We start from the raw sequence: 22,945 nt of genomic DNA, 5'->3' as shown, positions 1-22,945 counted from the left end.
GATTTCTCCTACCTCTAGTAGAAGGCCCTTCTCCAGCGTCCCAACCAGAGGTTGGACACGTGTTACCTCTGGCTGCTTTCAAATTGACCTCCGTACTGGTACTTGGTTTCTAAGATGCACTGCCCCCATACTGGTCCTTCGCGCGTTTCCGAGCATCACGCTTGTATTTGGCGTTCATATATTTAGACATAGCACTGAATACACTTCCGATGGATTTCTCAATAAATGCAATGAATGCACTCGTAGTCTCTTACCCGAGAATAATAAAACACTTCCAAGAAACGTTGCACTCACTAGTAATAAGACAATTTCCACGTGTTGTAACGTGCTGGAGCACGAAATCTATGTCTGTGATAGGGAACCTTCACGTTCACGAGGCATGACTGGAGAAACGCGTCTAATAATGCGGTAAAATTTTTAATGTCTTTTTGTGCAAATTATTGTACTCAGACAAAAACCTGTTTTGAATTGGATGAATTTTTAGTGAATAAACTTAACCGTTTGTTATTCAAAGTTGGTCATGCTGATCGCAGCCTTTGCGCTGCCCCTACAGTGGGGGGATTACTAAATAAAGTAAAAATTGGACAACTACAACAGAATTTGATTGCATCCCGCACAGAATGTCTGCTTGTGTTGATGCCAGAAAATTATTAACCTTCAATTATTTTTTTATTTGCCCTGAAAAAAGCATTTTGCGGTTCAAAATCGGTTGCTAATTACAACCTTTGAGCTGCCCTAACATTGGAGGAATTAAGTTACACGGACAACATGCACTGTGGAAGCTATTTCACATTCAGTAAATTAGACGGGTGCGACAAATTTAAATTGCTAGGATGCAACACAGACTACTTGCTTGCGTTGACAAAAATTATTAACTTTCAATGACTTGTTTATTTGCCTTCAAAAAGGCATTTTGTTTTCCAAAATTGGATTTCCTGATGGCAATCTTCATGCTGCCCCAACACGGGGGGAATAATGGCTGTCTGGCGACACACGCTGAGAAAAACCGCGCTGCTCCTGAGACGTGGTGACCAACCACAGGGCTAGTGCTGCTGTTGTCGCTGGGACGACTGCTGTTGTCGCTGTCTAGAACTATTATGAGCGGCTCCGGCTGAAACAGGCTCTTATATAGGCCAAATAGCATGTTTTCAATTGCAAGGTATATAATCCTGTCGACCGTGCTTGGGAAGCAAGCATATAACGACCAATCAGAGGTCGAATTTTTCGTTTTGACAAGGCTTGACTATTTTCAATAGTACAATAGTGTGAATAATAAAATTACAATTATCTTATTTTGGGAAGAATCTTAGAAGATTTTACAATCTATTGCTGCAAGAACGAAGGAAATCCATCGAATACTAACCGATTTATTAGCATTTGAAATTGGACATATTTTTCACTTTTTTCGGTTTTAGATTTTCATTTCACATCCCTATGTAGCCGAACTTCCTGAGAGAAGTATTCTACTTCAAAAACAAAGTTTATTCCGGTTTCCGAAGAATGCGGAGATTACAGGAAAATGGCTAAAATTTTGCAAGTTACCTGATAATTCATTCATTCGTTGAAAAAGAAAATTATAAAAAAATTCATTTTGTTTCGATTGCGCATTTCCCGCACAATAGTATACAACGTGAAAAGCGACAGGACAGCAAATCTATGGCAGTATAATGTTATCAATAAACAATTAATTATAAAAAGAGCACGTTATTGATGCGACGAAAGAAACTATTCCTTGTGATTTTCTCACATGTATAAATTTAACAATATTGTGATATCATTAATTCATTACAATAGCTATTCTCAAAAAAATAGCAATTGTCACAAAAAGTCCAATTATTGAGTCTAATTTATTCTGTATCTTTTTACGGCACGATTACAATACTTCAAATGCGAAAATTGACACACTATCGACTGGTTCCCGTTTTGACAGTTCACACTGGTTCCCGAAATCCAGTCCGCCAGACTAGTAAAGTATACAGTGACTATACGTGGGAGCTATGTTCAATAAATGCAGACAATGTTTCTAATAGCGAATTTCTTTATTCCACTGAGTGCGGGTAAGACTGCCGAGGAATAATGAAACGTCATCTCCATTTGAGACGCAAGTAAGAAAGAGATGCCAGATAATTGTTTACGAACTTAACACGTGCGGTGGTGGGTTGAAGCTGACAAATTTTACAGTGCGCTTCGGGCAGCACACCAGGTAAAAACTGGGTCAATATCGAGCGAATAAAGAAGTGTTTTGACAGCAGTTACTGCGCTTTTTAGTGAAAACGAGGTGAGCTGGTGGAATAAAGAAATTCGCTATAAGCGAAGGAATGCCACTCGAGGATCAATAACGTCGACATAGGGGAAACAGCTGAATGGCTGCACGAATCTAATTCTCCGCTCGGACAACCCAATGGCGAAGACAGAGAACTCCTTTTTGAGTCCGATTACCGCGAACCAAATTTCGAATAAGCACAAGCAATGGAACTATGGTTGTATACAAAAGGCCATCAGTTCCTATCCTATATACAATTTTATTTTCCCTAATCTGAACTACAATGTAACTAACAGAAGGGGGTGCTACTTGCGCTTTTGTCGTGTTGCTGCTGCTGCTCGACACCGCTGCTAGTTGATACTGCTCCTAGTTGTTCTCGTTGATTTTCCTCACCGATGAAGTTGGACACCAAGGCTGATGACGTAACGGGCTGCCTATGTTGATGATGTTTAAGTTGAAGGTGCCTGATATCTATATATATATATATATATATATTATATATATATATATATATATATATATATATTAGTTTTTTAATAAATCTGAGAAAAACAGAGTGTACAGTTCAAAAATAAATGAATAAATTAATAATAATTTCCCCAATTGACCTTCGAATAGGAAAACAATGTTTCAAAAAAAAAAAAAATAATAATCTGACCCAACTCAAAATACACTAAAGTCGCTTTTTACGCGGGGGATACGTGCCGCGTAATAAAACCGCGTAAATTCCGGAATCCACGTGAAAAAAACCTGCGTTAATTCTGCAATCCGAGTGAAGAGGAACCGAAATCCGCGCAAAAAAATACCGCGTGAATTCTGGAATTCGCGTAAAAAACGCGTAAATTGCGGAATCCGCGTAAAACATCGCGTAAATTCCGGAATCCACGTAGAAAGAGCCGCGTAAAAAAATCCCCCGTAAAAACAACCCGCGTAAAAAAACCTCGTAAAAAGCGAACTTAGTGTATATCGGAAATTTCCAAAATACCAATTAAAATAATAAAATGAACCCTACTTGAATTCAACATGTTGAAAAAATATTTTTTAAAGTCCAAAAAGGCCAAACAGGGTAGTGATCTTAAATTGAGATCAGAATAATTAAAAAAATATCAAAATAGGGCCAAAAAGTTTGCAAATTGAGCACAGTAGAGTGCAAAGTCGATAAGAATGATTGACTAAAAATCTTTGAAACTACTGTAGATTTGCGTGCTGTGGGTTACATACGGACGGAGGATTTAGATAATATAAATTAATAAATTAGCACACCATCCCAACTAAAAATAACTAGCATATGAATCAACAATACAAATCATTCCACAAAAATGTTGCATCTGAGATGTCACGTAGCATTTCATATGTTTTGCCATTCGGCGTCACTGAGTTCAGTTTAACCGCCAGCAGCCCCTTCACTCTCATACGGATCAGTGCGATGGCAACCAATGCAGTGTAGTCACGCACCGTCACACCCAGAGAGCCGGGCATCGATCACCCGCCACCCAAGCGCTCTGCCAGCACCAACTTGGAAGTGAAAGTGTTTTGTTGCGAGGCGCGCTACAGGCAAACAATTCCGATCAGCCGGTCGAGCGCCGAATAGCGTGCGCGAAGATTGACCCAAAGACCGGCACTCTGTTATGCGGCTTATATAACACACGTGTGGTGGTCAGTCGTCTGCATATCGGCTGGTGCGCCTCGACTAGGCTAGACAATACCGGCAGACGCGACGAAGACAGATCGGGGCACCTGCTTACGTTCACATACGCATGCATCGAGCCGAATTATGCCAACGAGAAGTTGATCGGGGTTCGTTGCTTACTGTTCGAGTGGTGCGGCGACTTCAACATACTCGAAGTCAGTTCAACACGCGCAATGAACGGAATCGGATTAAGGTTACTGGTGCCGGATGGTGGCCAAAGGCTGACGCTGGGATTTCTAGTGCTCCTAAGTGTAGCGCCAGTTGATTTCGCTGTGGCGTTCTATAAAACGTTTGGAGGTTTGTGACGTGTGTTGAAACACATGCGAAAAAAGAAAGTGAATGTTTCCATTAGGAAGTGACATTTTAGCAAGAAATTCAAGGTTGAATATTTATTTGCTTTTGTTTTATTTCTGGTTTTAGAGCTGAGTGTACACACGCTCACAGACTCCGGTTCACTTGACGGTGAGACAAGTTTGTTGCGTAAAACAGCGACGATTTATTACAATAGCGTTGTACTTTTTCTTGGTTTAGATTGTTCTCTGAGACTGCAGAAATTGTTGGATCGCAAAGCGTCTAGCCAGTCAGCCTCCTATCCAACATACTCGCGAGAGTACGCGCACTTGGTTGCTGTCGGGTGGAAGCAAACCGGCGGTGACTTTGAGTGGAGATGTTCCGGAACGCTGATCGCAGATGACTTCGTACTAACGGCGGCCCATTGTACTCATGAGGATGAGTAATAAGTCACGATTACCAACAATCCAACAGTTCAATCCATTCTATTCCATTTTACCAGCAAAGAACCGACAACGATTCGCGCCGGTGACCTGGATCTGTACAGCGCCGAGGACGACCGCTTTGCACAACAGCTGGACATTGCGGAAATTGTTCGCCATCCCGAGTTCAACACCGACAGCGCGTACCACGACGTCGCGCTAATCAAACTTGCGAAACCGGTGACGTAGGTCGACTTTTGATTACCGAATAATCTCATGCTCTCTCTCTCCGATGTTTGAAGCCGGTTTCTCTCCGCGCTTGCGAGCGATGACGACGACGCGGACAGGTTCGGCTCTCTTCATAAAAATCTCTGTTTTTGTTTTGGTTTCTTCTTTTTTCAGCGTGACCGATTTTGTAACGCCGGCATGTTTGTATACAAATGAGTCGCTCTCGTTGCTTCCACTGTACGCAACTGGATGGGATTTCTGTGAGTATAAAATGCCAGTTTATCAATAAGTTATGTTTTATGAGATTATTCTTTATTACTTTTCTTTCATAAAACGTTTTTGGAACTTTTTTCAAATTGAACGTACTCAAGGGTGTCTTCAACCAGGAAGTAGCAAGCGTCGATAACTTGAAATTTCAGATGAATTTTTATTCGACTTTCGAATTGCAATAATTTTTGCATTTTTTCCATAATATAGAAATATATGCGAATTTTCACTAAACCTTGCATTGTGTTAAAACCAGTTTTCAAACTTTTGATAATTGATCTAATTTTATCCAAACTAGTTAAAACGATTTATGTGGATAAAATTCTTAGATACAACCATTCATTAGTTTCATATATTTCATATTCAAAAAAGTAATTATCCCAACCTTTCAGACGCTGACGTTTCCCCACCAATATACAGCACCCCGCTGAAACTAATCGATCAAGATCGATGCAAATTCTGGTATCGCGACAACAGGGAAGCCTTCCGGAAGGGTATCAATCGTATGCTAATATGCGCAGGGGATGAGCAACTAACCGAGTGTCCTGGCGATACCGGGGGACCGCTGCAGGTTCGACTATTGTCGAGCTCGAAATACACCCCATTTGTGGTGGGTGTTGCCGCTCTGGGAGTACCGTGCGGACAGACGACACCGGGGGTGTATGCAAAAATTTCCCACTACATCGGTTGGATAGAGGATGTCACCAAGCTGAACTTTTCCCCGCAAGAATGTGCCGTGAAGCACATTTCCAAACGAGAATCGGATGAAGCGCTTGTTGCTCCTGAGTTAAAGGTACACAACTCTTCAGTTGGGAAGAAATCGACAAACACTTACTTACATGCAGCATTTCAACTATTTTAGACCAGATTCAACCAGGTGCACATGACAGGAAAGCAGGACGTGACGGCTGCCGATCCACACAAGGCACAATTACAAATCTTTAAAGAGTTCAAGGTACGAACAGCAGTAAACCCACTTGATGAATCCTCTAGCTGAAGGTGGATTAGAGTGTTGGTGTCCTCGGACGATAATGATAAACTTGTCCGTTCCCGAGTGGCTTACCGTAGTATTTTTTTATTCCATTCTCGGTTTACACAACACTTGTTACACAACCGCTGTGACACGCTCTCTGGCAGTGTGCTGTTGGAAAGGATGGCGATAATGTGGATTGGATCTGCGGCTGCACAATAGTGGCTCAGGACTTCGCTCTCACTTCAGCACGCTGCGTGAAAAACGTGTAAGTACTTTTAGGTTATGGTATACAATTAGAAAAAAATAATAGTCAACAGCTTGCTGATTTTAAGGCTTCTGTTGAAAAAAAACTTAAATTTTCATCCCATATTCCTGCAAAGGTGTTTTGCTTCATTTTGATCAATAATTTCACCTGTTGCCACACCTAAAGAAAAACATCATCTACTTTCTTGTTTTTACAACTTGTTTACGCCAGCCAAGCCAAACTCCATTCTTACCCTCATTGATCAGAACACCTGGCGGTCAAGATTCCAACTTTTTTCTTTTCCCTAGAGATATACTTAGAAATCGATGGTTGCTTGAAATATTTTCATACTGATGTTACACAATAACAACTCAGTAACAAGTAAGCAGTAAGCTTACGGAAGAAAATTTGTGGAAAGCAAAGCAAAAATGGATAAGCATTACTGTTCAAGAAGGTTTTTTGATATTTATCAATTTATTGTATTGGGTGCGCAACTAAGTTCTTGCTGTGTGTGATAGATGGTGCCAGAAGTAAGTGTTGGTCAATTTCGCCATAAATGTAACGTGATTAGTAGAGCCGAGACATACGATGGACAAACTGCGTTGAACCGTTAGTGACATTGTTGTGGTGTCATTTACTTTCAGTTATGAGTAGATGTCTGATTTTGTGACAAATAAATGTTATAAGCGTTACTTTTCTCATTTGATTAAAACAACGACGGCTAAAGCGTAGTGATAGTCAACGTTTAAGTAAAAGTAAAACAACGTACCGTGATTGGTTCTGATACTTTGAAAACGATTATTTCGATGTTGGCGACTGCCTGCAGGAAAAAAATCCTTGAAAGCGGTGAATTGTAGAGATTGCTCGATGAGCTGTTTCCATGCTTTTCAAAATTACAGTAAAAAAACAAAATATTTGCAACTAGTCTCATACTTTCGTTAAACTGTTCATATTAAATCTGCTGAATGTCCATTTGAAAGCACAAGATAAACATTTGATAATGCATGTTTCGAGTTTATTTCAAGAAAATTAAATAATACCAATACAAAAAAAAAACTAACAAATTTAACAAACATTCAAATCACAGAGGTTTTTCTTCTGGAATGATACCCAAGCTATTCGTATTTGTTTAAATAACTGATCTTTATTTCGTACCTCCGCGTGATTTATTCTTCGATTTACGATCTCTCGTTCTCAATCTAGTTGAGATCCAGAGAGTGTCGTGGCTAATTCATCACCACTGCTTCATTGTCCTTACACCGTTGTTTGGCAGCGTGCTTGGAGTCGGTATCTTGCTGGAATATCCATTTTATCGGCATATTCCATTCGTCGTAAGGTAACATCACGTCTCTCACGACTCCTGCAAATGACCAACACATGCAGTTGCTTATCAACAGAGTTTTTTTCGGTATAACTGTAATGTATAGTTGCCAATTTAATGTAATCGTTTATATATTTGTGAAAGTCAAAAATAGACTGCTACGCCGTCAACTACAAAATGATCAACGATTGATCAATTACAAGTTCTTTATTCATAAAACTAGAAAAAAAAACATAATTTTTAAAAATGCAACCTGGAATGTTGAACAAAAACTCGGCTAAATTTTATTTAAGTTTGAATATATTAGAACGAAATTCGAGTATAAAAAAACCAAATCAATCCACCTAGCAGTGAGATCCAGCCTTTCTCATTCAAACTTATTATTTGTTTAAATAGATTCACACGAACACTCAAATTCTCAGAAACAATACACCTTGATAATATTTGCTGGATTTATTTATTACTCTAAATAACAAATTGTTAGTAGACAACACAAAAACTATACCGAACATTTGAAACATAACATTCGAACACATATGAACATACATTAACACATGCAAATATCATGAAATAATCATGTTTCAAATATATGACGCGAATTTTTTTTCATCGTGGTATAATCGAAACGTCACTGTACTCATATTGAGGTTGGAGTTGATTATATATCATTCAAATTTACATGTTTCTAATATTTTACGTAGATCAGACACCTACCAATCGATTCCTGCGACTTTTTTACTCAATATAAGACATCATTTGACTACCACTTTTAGATATTAGCGCTTTACCATTAATGCTCATACATACTCGATATTATTTCGCTTTGTGAAATATACTAAAACCATGCCAAAACCGTTTTCGTAGAATCACCGTTTTGTGCTTAGTGTTTTTCTGATTTAAGAACTGTTTTTTTTTTAAAGATAGGTAAGGAAATGCTAATGTGTATGTGGACAAACTCTTAGAATTTTGATATTTGGCTTTAAAACAAAATGGCGTCGAAAATACTTCAAAAATTTCAAATTTCTGAAAAATTCAAAATGGCGCCACTGTTGCCTCTTAAGGTGAAATGTGTTCAAGCTGGGGGGAATTTGTTTTTGCGTCAAAAAACATGAAAAAATCATGTATAGAAGCCAAGGCAGAGGAAAAAGTAAAGTTTTGCTGCACTGTGTTATTTATAGAAGGGTTTTTTCTCTATTTCAAAAATGACTTTTTTCACAACTTTTGAACCACATGTTCAATCATAATAATTCATCAGTCAACCCTAGCTTGTTCATCTGATATCAGTAGAGTAATGCGGGGCAAAAGTACGCACTTAATAGGTTTTGCGAAAGAACTATTGCAAACAATTATTATAAAATTCGGTTTGGTTTCCAAGCGGTACATGAGCCTTTTGTCGTTAAAGTGTATTACCAGAGTTTTTCCAATTTTGTTTGTAGCATGAGATTTCACTTAAAAAAAAAATACTCAAATGCGAACTTTTACCCAGCATGCGGCGAAAAAGTACGCAGCTTACGGGGCAAAGTTCGCACTGCATGAACAGTGTATTTATTACACTATCCTCAATAAAGTTGATTGTTTTTTGCTAGTTTTGCACTGATTCTTTTTAGCTGCGTTAGAGCGGTGCCCCGAAACAATTGTCATATTAAGTTCAGTAAAGCGGGCAATATATGCAGTTTGCGAGGATGCGAAAATGAACGGGAATAGAAGGTGTGACTTTTAGGCTTAGAAAAAATTTTCCTCGTTTTTCTAAGCCTAGAAGTCACACCTTCTATTCCCGTTCATTTTCGCATCCTCGCAAACTGCATATATTGCCCGCTTTACTAAACATAAAATGTAAGTCATATGACAAAAATGAAATTAGTTCGTAAAGTAAATTGTCTTATTTCCGGAAATCCGGTTTTCTGGGGATATGTTCCAAATCTTAGAAACTCTATGAATATTTGAACAGAATCTTACAATTGTTGGTTCAAAGGTCATAAAATTACTTCCACAGGCCGGGTTTTGGGTGTTTTGGTGATATGCCCCGAAAATGGACCATCCGGAATAGATTCCACTGGGGCTTCTGAAGAACCGAATACGATCCAAAATAGCGACTTCCGGTTTCCGCAAAACAATCATGAATGATTGAATACCACCCGATATGGGTATTTCTGGAATCTAATTGATGTTCTGAGGCCACAAAAAAAAATTCAGACACTGTTTTTAAATTAAAGGGGGTGACTTCCGGTTTGCGGTAAACAGTAAAAATTGACCAAATACCACCCCATATGAGTTATTTCGGATTCGGAATGATGTCAAGAGACCTGAAAACGGTGAATAGCCGAATACCGATGTGTGTATTTCACAGATCGAGATGATGCGCTGGCACCAGAAATCAACTTTAAACGCGATTTTTAAATTCAAGATGGTGACTTCCAGTTTCTGAAAAACATTCAAAATTAACCAAATACCATCTCATATGAACACTTTTAAATTCGGAATGATGCCAAGAGACCTGAATACCACACCAGACGAACCGAAAGTCACCATCTAGCATTTTAAAATTGCGTCTGAAGACGATTTCCAGTTTCAGGGCATCATTTTATCTCCAGCAATACACATATTGGGGGGTACTCGACCATTTTGGGTTGCTTCCTAGAAACCGGAAGACGACATCTTGGAACCCAAAATGGCGTCTGGTGTCATTGAAAAGTCACAGAGCATCATCCCAATTCCGGAAACACCAATATTATTTTCCATGTCGTTATCCACGCTCTGGACATCATCTCGATTACGAAAATACACTTATTGGAGGGTATTTGACCATCTTAGGTCGTTTTCTAGAAACCGAAAGTTGACATCTTGAAATTCAAAATGGTGTCTTGGTCATTTTCCGTTCAGTGGGCATCATCAAGGTTGCGAAAATGAATATTGGATGGTATTTGAACTTTTTTTTTCCATTGTTTCTATGGCTTCTAGTAGCCTCAATCTATCGCGGAAGGACCATTTTGAAAGCATATCAACATAACCATCAAAATGGTTGTAAGATTCTTGAAAGTATCATTCAAGCCATTGCTGATAAAAAAAAGCGTGCTCAATTTCGGAAATCTTTTACAACACTCACCCCAATAAAAGAACATCTGAAAAGGGTAGCCGTTGAATATGACGTTAATTTGACACGCCCACTTCGTTCAAAATTTAGGAAATTTGGGATGATCATTGTCTACACTAGTAGAAATACCCAACTCAAAACAAAATTGGGGTCTACCAAAGACCCTATTGATACCCTGAACAAAACAGTAATTTATAAAATTGTATGCAGTCACTGTGACATGGTTTACATTGGACAAACTAAACGTAATCTAGGGATACGTTTTAACGTTTTATTTCGCAGAAGTCACAAAAGCAAGTAAAGTTTTAAAAAAGACCCCACCAAACCTTTTCAAATCAAAAGTGGCTGAACATATTTTTAACGAGGAACATTCACTAACTACTGATAACATTCACCTGCTCCGCCACGTTAATAATAACAGCCACGTTAATATAAACAACACTCATCCACGCTTCTCAACAAAGACGCAGGTAAAAACAATATCGCACGCTTAGCCTTGGGCTAATAGCGGTCTCGATCAACTAGATTAGTTGAGAGAATTCGTTATAGATATTGTTTTTGGCACATTTTGTATGTGTAGGATAAGTACAACGATACACCGTACCCCAGTGCTGAGTCGAGAAAATTTCCAGCTCGAAAAGATCCTCGACTCGATCAGGAATCGAACCCGATATCACAACCGTGTGGGAGAGCTAGCCGACCGACATCGCTAACCACAGAGCCACGGGGACCACAAGACGCAGGTAATCACCCCTATTCAATCTTCTTCCCAAAAACCCCAGACATGATACGGTAATCAACCGACCGCATAATTCCCTACCCAACTCCAATTGAAAGGGTTAAATTTTCATTTTACCTACTACAAAAAAAAACAGGATTTACGCTTTGCTCTTTCTTTCCATAACTTTTGAACCACAATTTCAATCTTTATAAAATTCAAAAGTTAAGGGGTTTTCAAGTAGCCTGTTCATTTGAAACCAATTTTGTTGATATCGGTTGGGTAGTTTCTGAGATAATAAACCTTCGTGATTTTCACCTTGTGTTGAATAACATACAAACCAAAAATCCGATTACAATAAGATTGAATAGGGTTTTATGGGGCAACTAGACCTTTCATTTGAGGATAATTTTATGAAAATCGGTCCAGTCATCTCTGAGAAAATCGAGTGAGATTGAAAAGTTACACATACACACACACATACACACACATACACACACACACATACACACACATACACACATACACACACATACACACACATACACACATACACACATACATATACACACATACACACACATACCCAAACATACACACACTTACAGAAAATGCTCAGCTCGTCCAACTGAGTCGAGTGATATATGCCATTCAGCCCTTTGGAGCACTTTGATACTTTCGGTTTTGCCAGTGATTGCTATACCTTTCTAGAGAGAGGCAAAAATATTGTTGAGGCAAAACTAAGAAGTTTCTTGTTCTAAATGATTCGAAATGTAGTATGTGTGGAAAACAAGCAACGGATGCGATGGCGGTTAAACACATCTCAAAAGTAAGTCGTGATTCAAAAATAGCTGGAGAGGTTGTTTATAAGACACGACCGCAGAGTTAACGTAGAATACGACAGCCTTTCTTACGTCAATGTATTTCTTGGAATAGGTTTGGGAATAAACTCAATTGGGGGTAATTTATTTAATAGTCTTTTTGCTCCAGATGACGTTTACCTCTGTAGCCGGCACCGCGGTGTCACTTGCTGCCGTATCCAAAACAAGAATGAAATTGAATTGTTTTGAGGCTGTCTTTTGTATCAAGTTGCACTAAGATATCTTAATTTAAGCAGTGGCTACGAAGAGGCTATAGACAAGGGCAAATAGTGCATTCCCTATCTATAGTATAACAGTTCAAATAACAATTTTCTGCATTTTACGATAGCGTTGATAATTTTACAACTGATTGCTGCAATTAGTAAGACTTGCGCAAAAAATATGTGTTTCAGGCTCACTAGCTCAGAAATTCTTCAGATAAACTTTGAGGTTAATTGTGTTTGTCATTGCCATTTATTGACAACTGAATAATTTTTTTTCAACATGGCAAAGTTTTTATTTAGTTAATAATTAAATTCTACATGAGGTGATTTATTAGCAATTATATTGTCAGTTTAATTCAATACTGGCACAACTCAAAATTCATAGTTTCGAAAAAAACGCGTTTGAAAATTTGCGTCAAAAATTTCTTTTTCCATTCTCGTGAAAAAATTCAATTTTGGGACTTCCCATTTTTATTGAACTTGTTTGGGTGTATCATGTGCATGTAATGAGCAAGTTATAAGAATTGTAACCTCATTTTCCTGTCTTCTAAGGGATATTTTAGATTTGTTTAATGAAGGCACATCTACTTATTTTTCTGGAAATATTGTGAATTTTGAAACGGATCTTTGTGAGATAAAACTTTATAGTATTTGGCATCGTTTGTCATCAATAACTCAAAACTGCAAAATTTTGAGTTGTGCCAGTATTGAATTCAACTGACGATATATGAAAATTTCAATCGCTATACTGCTAGTCACACACGCTATGTAGCAAGCCACACATGCTATAAACATGCACAGACACGCTAGACATGCACACGCTATATAGCAAACCACGCACGCTATTTAGCAAGCTACACACGCTATAAACATGCACACACGCACTACAGACATGCATACACGCTTCAAACATACACACACGCTATACAGCTAGCCACGCACGCTATATAGCAAGCCACGCACTCTAGCCACACGCTAAATAGAAAGCCACACACGCTAGCCACACGTTATGTAGCAAGCCACACACTCGTGCTTCTTCAACAAGCACCTTTGCCTTTCTCCTAGAAAGGTATAGCAATCACTGGAAAAACCAAAGGTATAAAAGGGATCCCAATGGCCGAATATACCACTCGACCCCTTTCGACGAACTGAGCATTTTCTGTATGTATGTATGTATCTGTGTGTATGTGTGTGTGTGTGTGTATGTGCAATTTTTTTTTCTCACTCACTTTGCTCAGAGATGGCTGGACCGATTTTCATAAAATTAATTGCAAATGAAAGGTCTAGTTGCGCCATAGGTTGCTATTGAATTTCATCGTAATCGGATTTTTAGCTTAGAGGTTATGTATCAGAATGTAAAAATCACGAAACATCAATATTTCAGAAACCACACAACCGATTTTAATAAAACTGATTTCAAATGATTGGGCTGTCTCCAGAACTCTTATATTTTGAATTTCGTTATGATTGCACATATGGTTTAAAAGTTATGTAAAGAAAAGTTATCCTGAGGTTGTTTAAACTCACTCATTTTTCTCAGTGATGGCTGAACCGATTTTCACAAAATTAGTGTTAAATGAAAGGTCTAGTTGCCCCATAGGTTGCTATTGAAATTCATTGCAATCGGATTGTAACTTTGTCCGTTGTTTATAAAAATGTGAAATCACATAATAAAAGTAAACATATTGACTTTCTCATAACGATCACTGGCCAATTAAAAGGTAGAAAAGTGATCCAAATGGCCGAATGTCATATACTACTCGACTCAGTTCGACGAATAGAGCATTTTCTGCATATATGCATGTATAGGTGTATATGTTTGTGTGTGGGTGTGTACGTGTGTATGTGCACCTTTTTTTCGCACTCATTTTTCTCAGAAATGGTCTGACCGATTCTTTCTATCTTGGTGTCAAATGAAGGGTCTATTTGCCGTTTAGGTTGCTATTGAATTTCATTGTAATCAAACTTTTAGTTTTGGCGCTGCGTCAGAATGTGGAAAACGCTCTTATATCTCAGAAGCTATGAACATAGTTGAATTCAAATGAATGGGCTTTTAAACCCTTAAACAATAAATTTCATAATGTTTTAACATGTGGTTTGGAAGTTATAGAAAGAAACGTAACCCGGAGACTGTTTTAAACTAAAGCCACGATCAAACTAAGTGGCCTCAACATCATTTGAATTTGATATTGTACTTTTTCAATGTTTGCGGCCTTGCTCGGGATTGAAGTTGAAATTGAAAGTCATTTCTATCATTTCACTTTTTGCCTTTCTCCTAGAAAGGTATAACAATCACTGCAAAAACTTAATGCATAAAAGTGCTTAAAAGGGCCAAATGTCGTATACCACTCGACTCAGTTCGACGACCTGAGCATTTTCTGTATGTGTGTGTGTAACGCTCTCCCAATCTCACTCGATTTTCTCAGAGATGGCTGGACCGATTTCAAAGAAATTAATTGCATATGAAAGGTCTATTCGCTCCATAAGACCCTATCGAATTTGATTGTAATCGGATTTCTAGTTTAGAGGTTATGTATCAAAATGTAAAAATCACGAAACATCAATATCCCAAAAACTACGCAACCGATTTGAACAAAATTAATTTTAAATGAACGGGTTACCTAAAAAACCCTTAACTTTCGAATTTCATCAAGATTGAACATGTGATTCAAAAGTTATGAAAAGAATCGTGTTCTCAAGGCTATTCAATCTCACTCATGTTTCTCAGAGATGGCTGAACCGATTTTCATAAAATCGGTGTCAAATGGAAGGTCTAGTTTCCTCAAAAGACCCTATTGATTTTTTTCGCAATCGGACTATTACTTTGCCTGTTATGTTTAAAAATGTGAAATCCAGCTATGAAAAGTAGAATATTTAGACGACTACTTGGGCTCACTCACTTTTCTCAGAGATGGCTGAACCGATTTTCACTAAATTAGTGTCGAATCAGAGGTTCAACTGCCTCATAACACCCTATTGAATTTATCTGTAAGTCATTTCTTATTTCGCTATTTCTTAAGCACTAACATTACCTCAAATTTCATATTCTATACTTCAATTACAACATCAATATTTTAGAACCCAAAGAGTGAATATACTTTTACTGGATTGAAGCGTCCATGTAAATCTATTTTTACAAATAATAAAATTCAATGAAAAAGGCTGGGTCTGACCGCTAGGTGGATTAATTTTTTTGACTTTTTGCCTTCCTCCTAGTTGCCTTTCTCCTAGAAAGGTATAGCAATCACTTGCAAAACCGAAGATATGAAAGAGCTCCAAAGGGCCGAATGGCATATATCACTCGAATCAGTTCGACGAGCTGAGCATTTTCTGTATGTGTGTGTGTGTGTGTGTGTATGTGCAGATTTTTATTTTCACTCACTTTTCTCAGAGATGGCTGGACCGATTTTGATGAAATTATATGCAAATGAAAGTTCTAGTTGCCCCATAAGATCCTGTTAAATTTCATCGTCATTGAATTTTTATTTTAGAGGTTATGTTTAAAAATGTAAAAATCACGAAACATCAATATCTCAGAAACCACACAACCGATTTCAATAAAGTTGGTATCAAATGAGCGGGCTATTTTATAAACCCTTAACTTTTGAATTTTACATAGATTGAAAATGTGGTTCAAAAGTTATGAAAAGTAACGTCTTCTGAAGACTGTTTAATTTCACTAATGTTTCTCAGAGATGGCTGGACCGATTTCCACAAAATCAGTGTCATAGAAAAGGTCTAGTTAACCCATAAGACCCTATTGATTTTTTTGCAATCGGACTATTACTTTGCCTGTTATGTTCCCTTTCCCACTCATGGTGACTCTAGAGCACCAAGAATTATAATCATCATATCTTGACATAAAATAGTTTGTTGTGCTTACGATTGTTCCATAAACTTTTATATGCAACCTCAGGGCATCACTGGGCATTTTCTTCAAAATACTACAATTGACAGTAATTTTAGTTAGTCTACAAAGTGTTCAGCTTGAATTTTCTCGTGAAGCTTTAAATTTTTATGATGCACCTTGTAAGCGGGAGAGGGTTAAAAATGTGAAATCTAGCTATGAAAAGAAACATATTCTGAAGAATACATAAACTCACTCACTTTTCTCAGAGATGGCTGAACCGATTTTCACGAAATTAGTGTCAAATTAAAAGTCCAGCTGACTCATAACACCATATTGAATTTTACTGTAATCGAACTGTAATTTCGTCTGTAATGTACCGAATTGTGAAAATCACGAAACTTCATTATCTCAGAAACTACACAACCGATTTGATCAATTGTATTATCAGATGAACAGGCTAGTTAAAGGTTAACTGATGAATTATGATTTAACACGCCCTATACGTTCCCATTTCATTTAATTATAATCGAACTAAGCAACCGTTATGTATTACATTGTTAATAAAACAACGAAATTCTATTATCTCAAAGATTACACGACTTATTTGAACATTACAAGTGTCATACGAACGAGTCATCTCTCAAACTTACAAATAACAAACTTCATAACAATTGGTTCAAAAGTTATGGAAAGAAAAGAAATTCAAAGGCTATTTAAAACTATACCTGCTTTGATCAATATATGTGGCCACAATATAATTTAAATGTGGTATCGTACCATTTGAATGTTCCCGGTAACGCTCGTGATAGAATTTTTCCAAAATAAGAGTCATTTCTTTTATTTCGCTATTTATTGAGCATTTACCATACGTCAAATTTCATATTTTATACTTCTATTACAACATCATTATTTTAGAACCCAAAAAGTGAAAACACATTTATTGGATTGAAGCGTTCGAGTAAATCTATTTTTACAAATAATAAGTTTGAATGAGAAAGGCTGGGTCTGACCGCTAGGTGGATTAATTTAGGTTTTTTAATTTCTTCCGCGGCGAGCAGTATAAGTCGTGCACAATGCCACCTATAACCAAAACAAAACTTTTTTGATTATCTACATAAGTGTCGCTAGTGAAGCACACATGATTATAATTTTAGAATTTTTCTTCTTTTTCGACAAAAAAATCGACTTTATTTGTTTATAACTTTTGTTGTTGTTAATCAATTGCCTAAATCGTGTGTACTTCACTAGATAAGCTAATGAAGAAGCTACAGTTAAAATTTCAAGTCAATCGAATGTAAACTTTTTAAGTTCTACTGCTCGCCGATTATGAAAACATGGTTTTGATATAAACGCGTTTACTGTTTCAAAATGATATAAATCTCAAGAATCGCAATAATAAAGCCCCCAATAACTTTCAACCTTCAGTCAGCTATCCCTGCGCCGTAAAGTTGTCCTTGCTGGGCATTATTTTCCTCTTCCTCCTTTTTGTTATCCGATGTAAGGCTGCGCCTAGCCTCTTTCGCGATGTCGGACATGCGATGCTTAGCGACTTTGAAGTTGGCGCCCGATCGCAAAACTCAAACATGTCACTCAAATTTAAGTAATTTTGAATACAACTCACAGTTAAAAAGTAACAAAAAACTCAAACAAAGAACGTACACAACGAGAATGGCTGATCGACTAAACAAAGGGAAATTGTGAGTAAACACGTGCTGTAGAGACGCTATAACGGTCGAAACATGATGCAGCGACCTCTATACTTCAAATTTGAAACACTATAACGATCATAGGTAACTTCTGTTAGTTTACAAAGCCTCGAAATAAAAAGAAAAACGAGCATCGCCGAAATATACGACAAATGTTATTTTGGAGCATAAAAGTTGTTCGGTGAAAATTGATTTAAACGAATTTTGAGTTAAGATCAGTACTTGGGCGATGTAGATTTTGATTCTAGGATAGTTTTAGCATGATTTAAGCCAATGAAAAATATGACAAAAAAAAAATTTTTTTGGTGGATATTACCCCTGAAGAGGATCGCTGTAGGTGAATTTATCCTATATCAAGAGCTTTTCGTCATTGTGGTCAATTCAAGGTAGTTCTACCCTACAAACAAAACAAACGATAATTGAAATTAGGAAAAACGTTACTTGTAACAAAAAAAAATCAAAATCTATAATCAACTCGTTTCGGGTAAATCAACTATTAGTGAAGTCCTTTCCTATAGTGAACCTCTCGTTAAATTGGCTAAATTTATGCAAAAACTCGAAGGATTTTCAGGAAAATTTCAACGGGAAACATCTTATCCAGCAAACACGCATCATAATCCTGAGTAACATCCTTTAATTCCGATTTATTTTTTGAGAAATCGAGTAAATCTGCTGAGTAAGTATATGGAATCTATACATCTTATACATTAATTTATCCTACTTTACTGCTTATCTATCCATATAAGATATCGAAACTGAATCTAGGGCCTGTGAGCATTTGCCTGGTTCCGAAAATAAGTAGTTTCCTGATCATTTTTGAAAATACGTCGTAGTTTGACCATTTAAGGCTATTTTCTAGAAACTGAAGGACACCATCTTGTATTTCAAAGTGACGTTTGGGGTTGATCTGCGGACTCTGGGTGTCGTGAATACTCATATTGTATAACATTTGGCCATATTGGGGTTGTTTTACAGACACCGAAAAATGCCACAATGGAATTCAAAATGGTATCTGGTGTTGATGTTGTTTCAGGGAAAACCCTATTTGGTAGTCATCGTGAAATACAAAATGGCATTTGTGATTGTTTCCAGTCTGTGGTCATAATTCCGGTACCGGAAATATTCACATAATAGATTTTTGACAATTTACCCGTAGTCCTACGTTTGGAAAAATCGATTTATCTTACGTTGGTGGGTCGTTTTCGACTCATGTACATTTTGTATGGCAACCCATGGAAATTGAAATTGATGAAATATGGGAAACACATATTACTCGAATCACCTTTTTTTAAACTTTACAGGTTCTTTGTTTCCTATAACGACTTCGGGAACATATTCGTTATTACTACAAGCTGAAAAGTCTTCACCACTCGACTTTTTTGAGAAAAGACTATTTTTTACATACGATATATTTTTAACCGACTCTACATTTCAACCAAGTAAAAAACAACACGCTCGAAATAGTGTTAAAAATAATTTTACGAATGTAAACAACAAAATCACAATGAGCTATGAAATGTCATATACATGAAAATTACACTACAATATGACGGGTCGAAAACTAATCAGTCTAACCGGAAAGTCTCAAAATCAAATATCAGCGGAAAACATCTCAAAAGATTTTTTATGCCTTAACCCATTCCACGCGGATGATGCCATATGCATATAAGCTTTGATAACAGTTTAACAAATATACTTGAATTTTTTAACGATGAAAATATTCTAAGCAGTTAGAGTACAGATTGATCTTCAGCATGCAACATAGTTTGTGCCAATTATGCACGCGGTTGCTGAGTAATAAGTGTTCGAATGCCGTTTTTCGATGACCTGATTTCTCTCCGCGGGGATAGGGTTAATGTTAAGGCAATAGAGTGAAGAAATTTAAGCCAAATATTATAACCGGTTCTGAAAATATCGACTCTCAAAAAATTGGGTCAAAAACGATCTCAACGTAGGTCTACGCTACGGTCAAAGTTGTTCTACAGAAAGTGGGAGTCGCCATTTTGGATTCAACCATCCTGATTTCAGCAAACCTCATATTGCATGTTATTTGACTCTATTAAGCTGAACTAGCGCATCTTCGTGAAAGCTCTGTCTACATTTACCAAAATTCCTTGACTTCCTTAACAACTTTGCTGAAATTCACAACTTTTCAGTTGGCTGGACTCAAAAGTAATTTATCTTTCAAAATTTTCAACCTAGTGGCACGTTGTTTCTGAATTTCTAAACAAACTGTGCACCAAACGAAAGCCCTTGATCTCTTAAAGGTAATTACTGAAAACCGCAACTTTTGAAGTGGTCGTATTCACGGACCACTTCGGCTCAAAACTTGCACCTGCTAAAAGTTTTTGACCACTAAAACTAAACTTTACTAAAGAGAAACGTATTCATAAGACAAAAAATTAAATTAGTTTGTTAAATCCTTCGAAAGGTTTTGTTGCACTGCCTTTTCTTATGGTTTGCAGGATTCACTCATTTTCATCTTCCGGGATTCAGGAAATAAAATAGTTAATCTCAAGCAGGTATATCTCGTGATCCCAAATTCACTGTGCAAATAACCTTTTCGAATAAATAAAAATTGAAATTTATTTTTTTTAAATTGTAGTAGAAATTCATTTCAGAAAATTTTTAATATATTACTGAGCTATATTAGTATTAAGCAATCAGTGTTTGTTATATTTAATAAGCAACTTAAAAGAAAAGTCGTAAGCTTCTTTTGCACTGTGTTTTCAAGAAACATAACATATTAATACTTTGAAGATCTTCTTTTGCTCGAAGATATCTTGATACAAAAAATGGTCGTTAGCTATAAATCAATGCAGGTTTCATTGAGCTTAAATTATTCTGTAACTTCTACAGATTTTGAGTCAATTTATCATTGAGAAGAAACAGTATAACTCTTTGTGCATTATGACGAAGCAAATTGCTTTTATATGTTAGGTACCTACCCAAGTAACACACGTTGTTATAGAGCAGTTGAGATAACTCCTCTAACACATCTTTCAGTTTTAGATTTTTGTTGACATTACTTTTTCCATGACATTTCTATCACCAGAAAAGCGCAAAAATTAGAGGCTACTAGAACAAGTACTGGTACTGTATGAAATATTATAAAACTTCATGAAAGCAAGCCAACTTGTTAGACCGATGCTGTAAAATACATCTCGAGTCCCAATACTGTAGAAATACGTTGAAAATTGGTTATTTTTAAGTTGTAATTGCTAACTAATCAAAACATCGTTGATGCAAGCATAAAACTTCAAAATAAAAATATCGCAGAACGACACTGATTTATATCAGGAACAATAATGAAAAAAAAAGTGATTATGGCGTTTCGAATAATCAAATAAGAAACAATAATAAATCAACCATTTGATGCTATCAATACAAAGTTTTACGTGCGCGTCAAATTTCATGGTGAAATATTACGTTTTACTTCTGAAAATATTATGCGCCATTAATTGGATATTGTTTTCTATTTGTCAATCAGTGGGAAATAGATTAGGCATTACAGAATGTTCACTGATTTATTTCATTGCGAAGAGTCAATTTACCCCACCACCGCATGGGCTTAGTTCGTAAACAACTATCTGGCATCTCTTTCTTACATGCGTAGTAAACCGCAATGTTCTTTTTTTCCTTTGGTAGATCTGCACTGACCCAGTGCAATGAAGGAATTCGCGCATTCGTGGGTCAGAATTCGCCATAACAAAGCGCATGCGCAAATGCGTTGCTATGACAACATTTACTCAGCTCATGCGCAAATGTATTGTTACGCGCAGTGCAACCAGTTCGATGATCATTTTTGTCAGTGGCACTTTTAATCAATTATAAATTGATGATGAAAAGCAATGTTCAACCTTTCAAAATTAATTGTTTCTGTCGCTTGAATATTAAATTGTTTCCGCATAGTTTCAACGCTATCTAGACATAAAATATTTCAAAACTAGAAAACGTTGTTAGATATACGGTAACAAAAATTAGAGTGATATTGGTTGCACTGTAACCGTTTTGTTTACCTTTTCATGGCGCATTTTGACCCACCTCGAATAGGTTTATTAAATTTGTTTAAATAATTTCATTAACAGTTTGATCAAGTAGTTTTACGTTGGTTTTCGAATCCCAATAATAGGAAAAGTACTTTACAGGTACGTAGTATTGTTATTAGGCGTATAATATTGAACGCGCGCGGCTGCTCCGGCTGGGCATTTAATGCACAGTTTTTCTAATACATAGTGAAAACATCTGGAGGACAACTTTAAGACAAGTGTCATTTGTGTCATAGTTGTTATTTGTTCAACTCATGTTATTGAAAAACATCTCCAAAACCAGGAAAAAATGAGTTTGTGTTCGAAATGTGGCTGAATTACTGGTGAAAAACAACTTCTCACAAATGTTGATTTTAAGTTGCTTTCTGTACTGTTTTGATAACATCAAAAACACAAGTTACAGATAAGCAGCAGCGATTTATATTCGATAATCTATTGAATACATTTATGCTATAAGTAGTGAAGGAAAATCTGTGAATTTAATTGCTGTGTTTTGTCTTATACATTGAAAGTTTCAACATTGTAGTTCATTTAAATAAAAACTAAATAAAATATAACCTGTAAATATTGTTTGCAGTTAATTATGACACTGATATTTCTTGCGCTGAATAAAATCAATATATTGGTAAAATTTCGTGTAATCTAGTCATAGAAAAAAAGTAATTAACACCTTAGGAGATCATATTTCGATAAGTTTTGTGGATGATTAAACACTTTTACGAGTTTTTTTATTCACGGAAATAATTTT

The 22,945-nt window shown here is 36.7% G+C and overlaps 1 protein-coding gene across 1 annotated transcript in view; it reads left to right on the top strand.

Moving 5' to 3' along the window:
• Nucleotides 1-3,875: 3,875 nt before the first annotated feature.
• Nucleotides 3,876-22,945, top strand: part of LOC129730209 (uncharacterized) — a 74,205-nt gene continuing 55,135 nt past the window's right edge. Inside the window, exons 1-8 of the mRNA XM_055689360.1 lie at nt 3,876-4,250; nt 4,374-4,415; nt 4,485-4,686; nt 4,747-4,911; nt 5,069-5,154; nt 5,554-5,954; nt 6,024-6,116; nt 6,299-6,399. Coding sequence (XP_055545335.1) covers nt 4,127-4,250; nt 4,374-4,415; nt 4,485-4,686; nt 4,747-4,911; nt 5,069-5,154; nt 5,554-5,954; nt 6,024-6,116; nt 6,299-6,399 — 1,214 coding nt within the window. The 5' untranslated portion in view covers nt 3,876-4,126. The remainder of the gene's footprint in view (nt 4,251-4,373; nt 4,416-4,484; nt 4,687-4,746; nt 4,912-5,068; nt 5,155-5,553; nt 5,955-6,023; nt 6,117-6,298; nt 6,400-22,945) is intronic.

The sequence above is a fragment of the Wyeomyia smithii genome, chromosome 3 (genome assembly GCF_029784165.1).
Source record: "Wyeomyia smithii strain HCP4-BCI-WySm-NY-G18 chromosome 3, ASM2978416v1, whole genome shotgun sequence".
In the NCBI taxonomy this organism is placed as follows: Eukaryota; Metazoa; Arthropoda; class Insecta; order Diptera; family Culicidae; genus Wyeomyia; species Wyeomyia smithii.
Note: the sequence above shows the minus strand (reverse complement) of the source record. Positions and strands in the feature narration are given on the sequence as shown.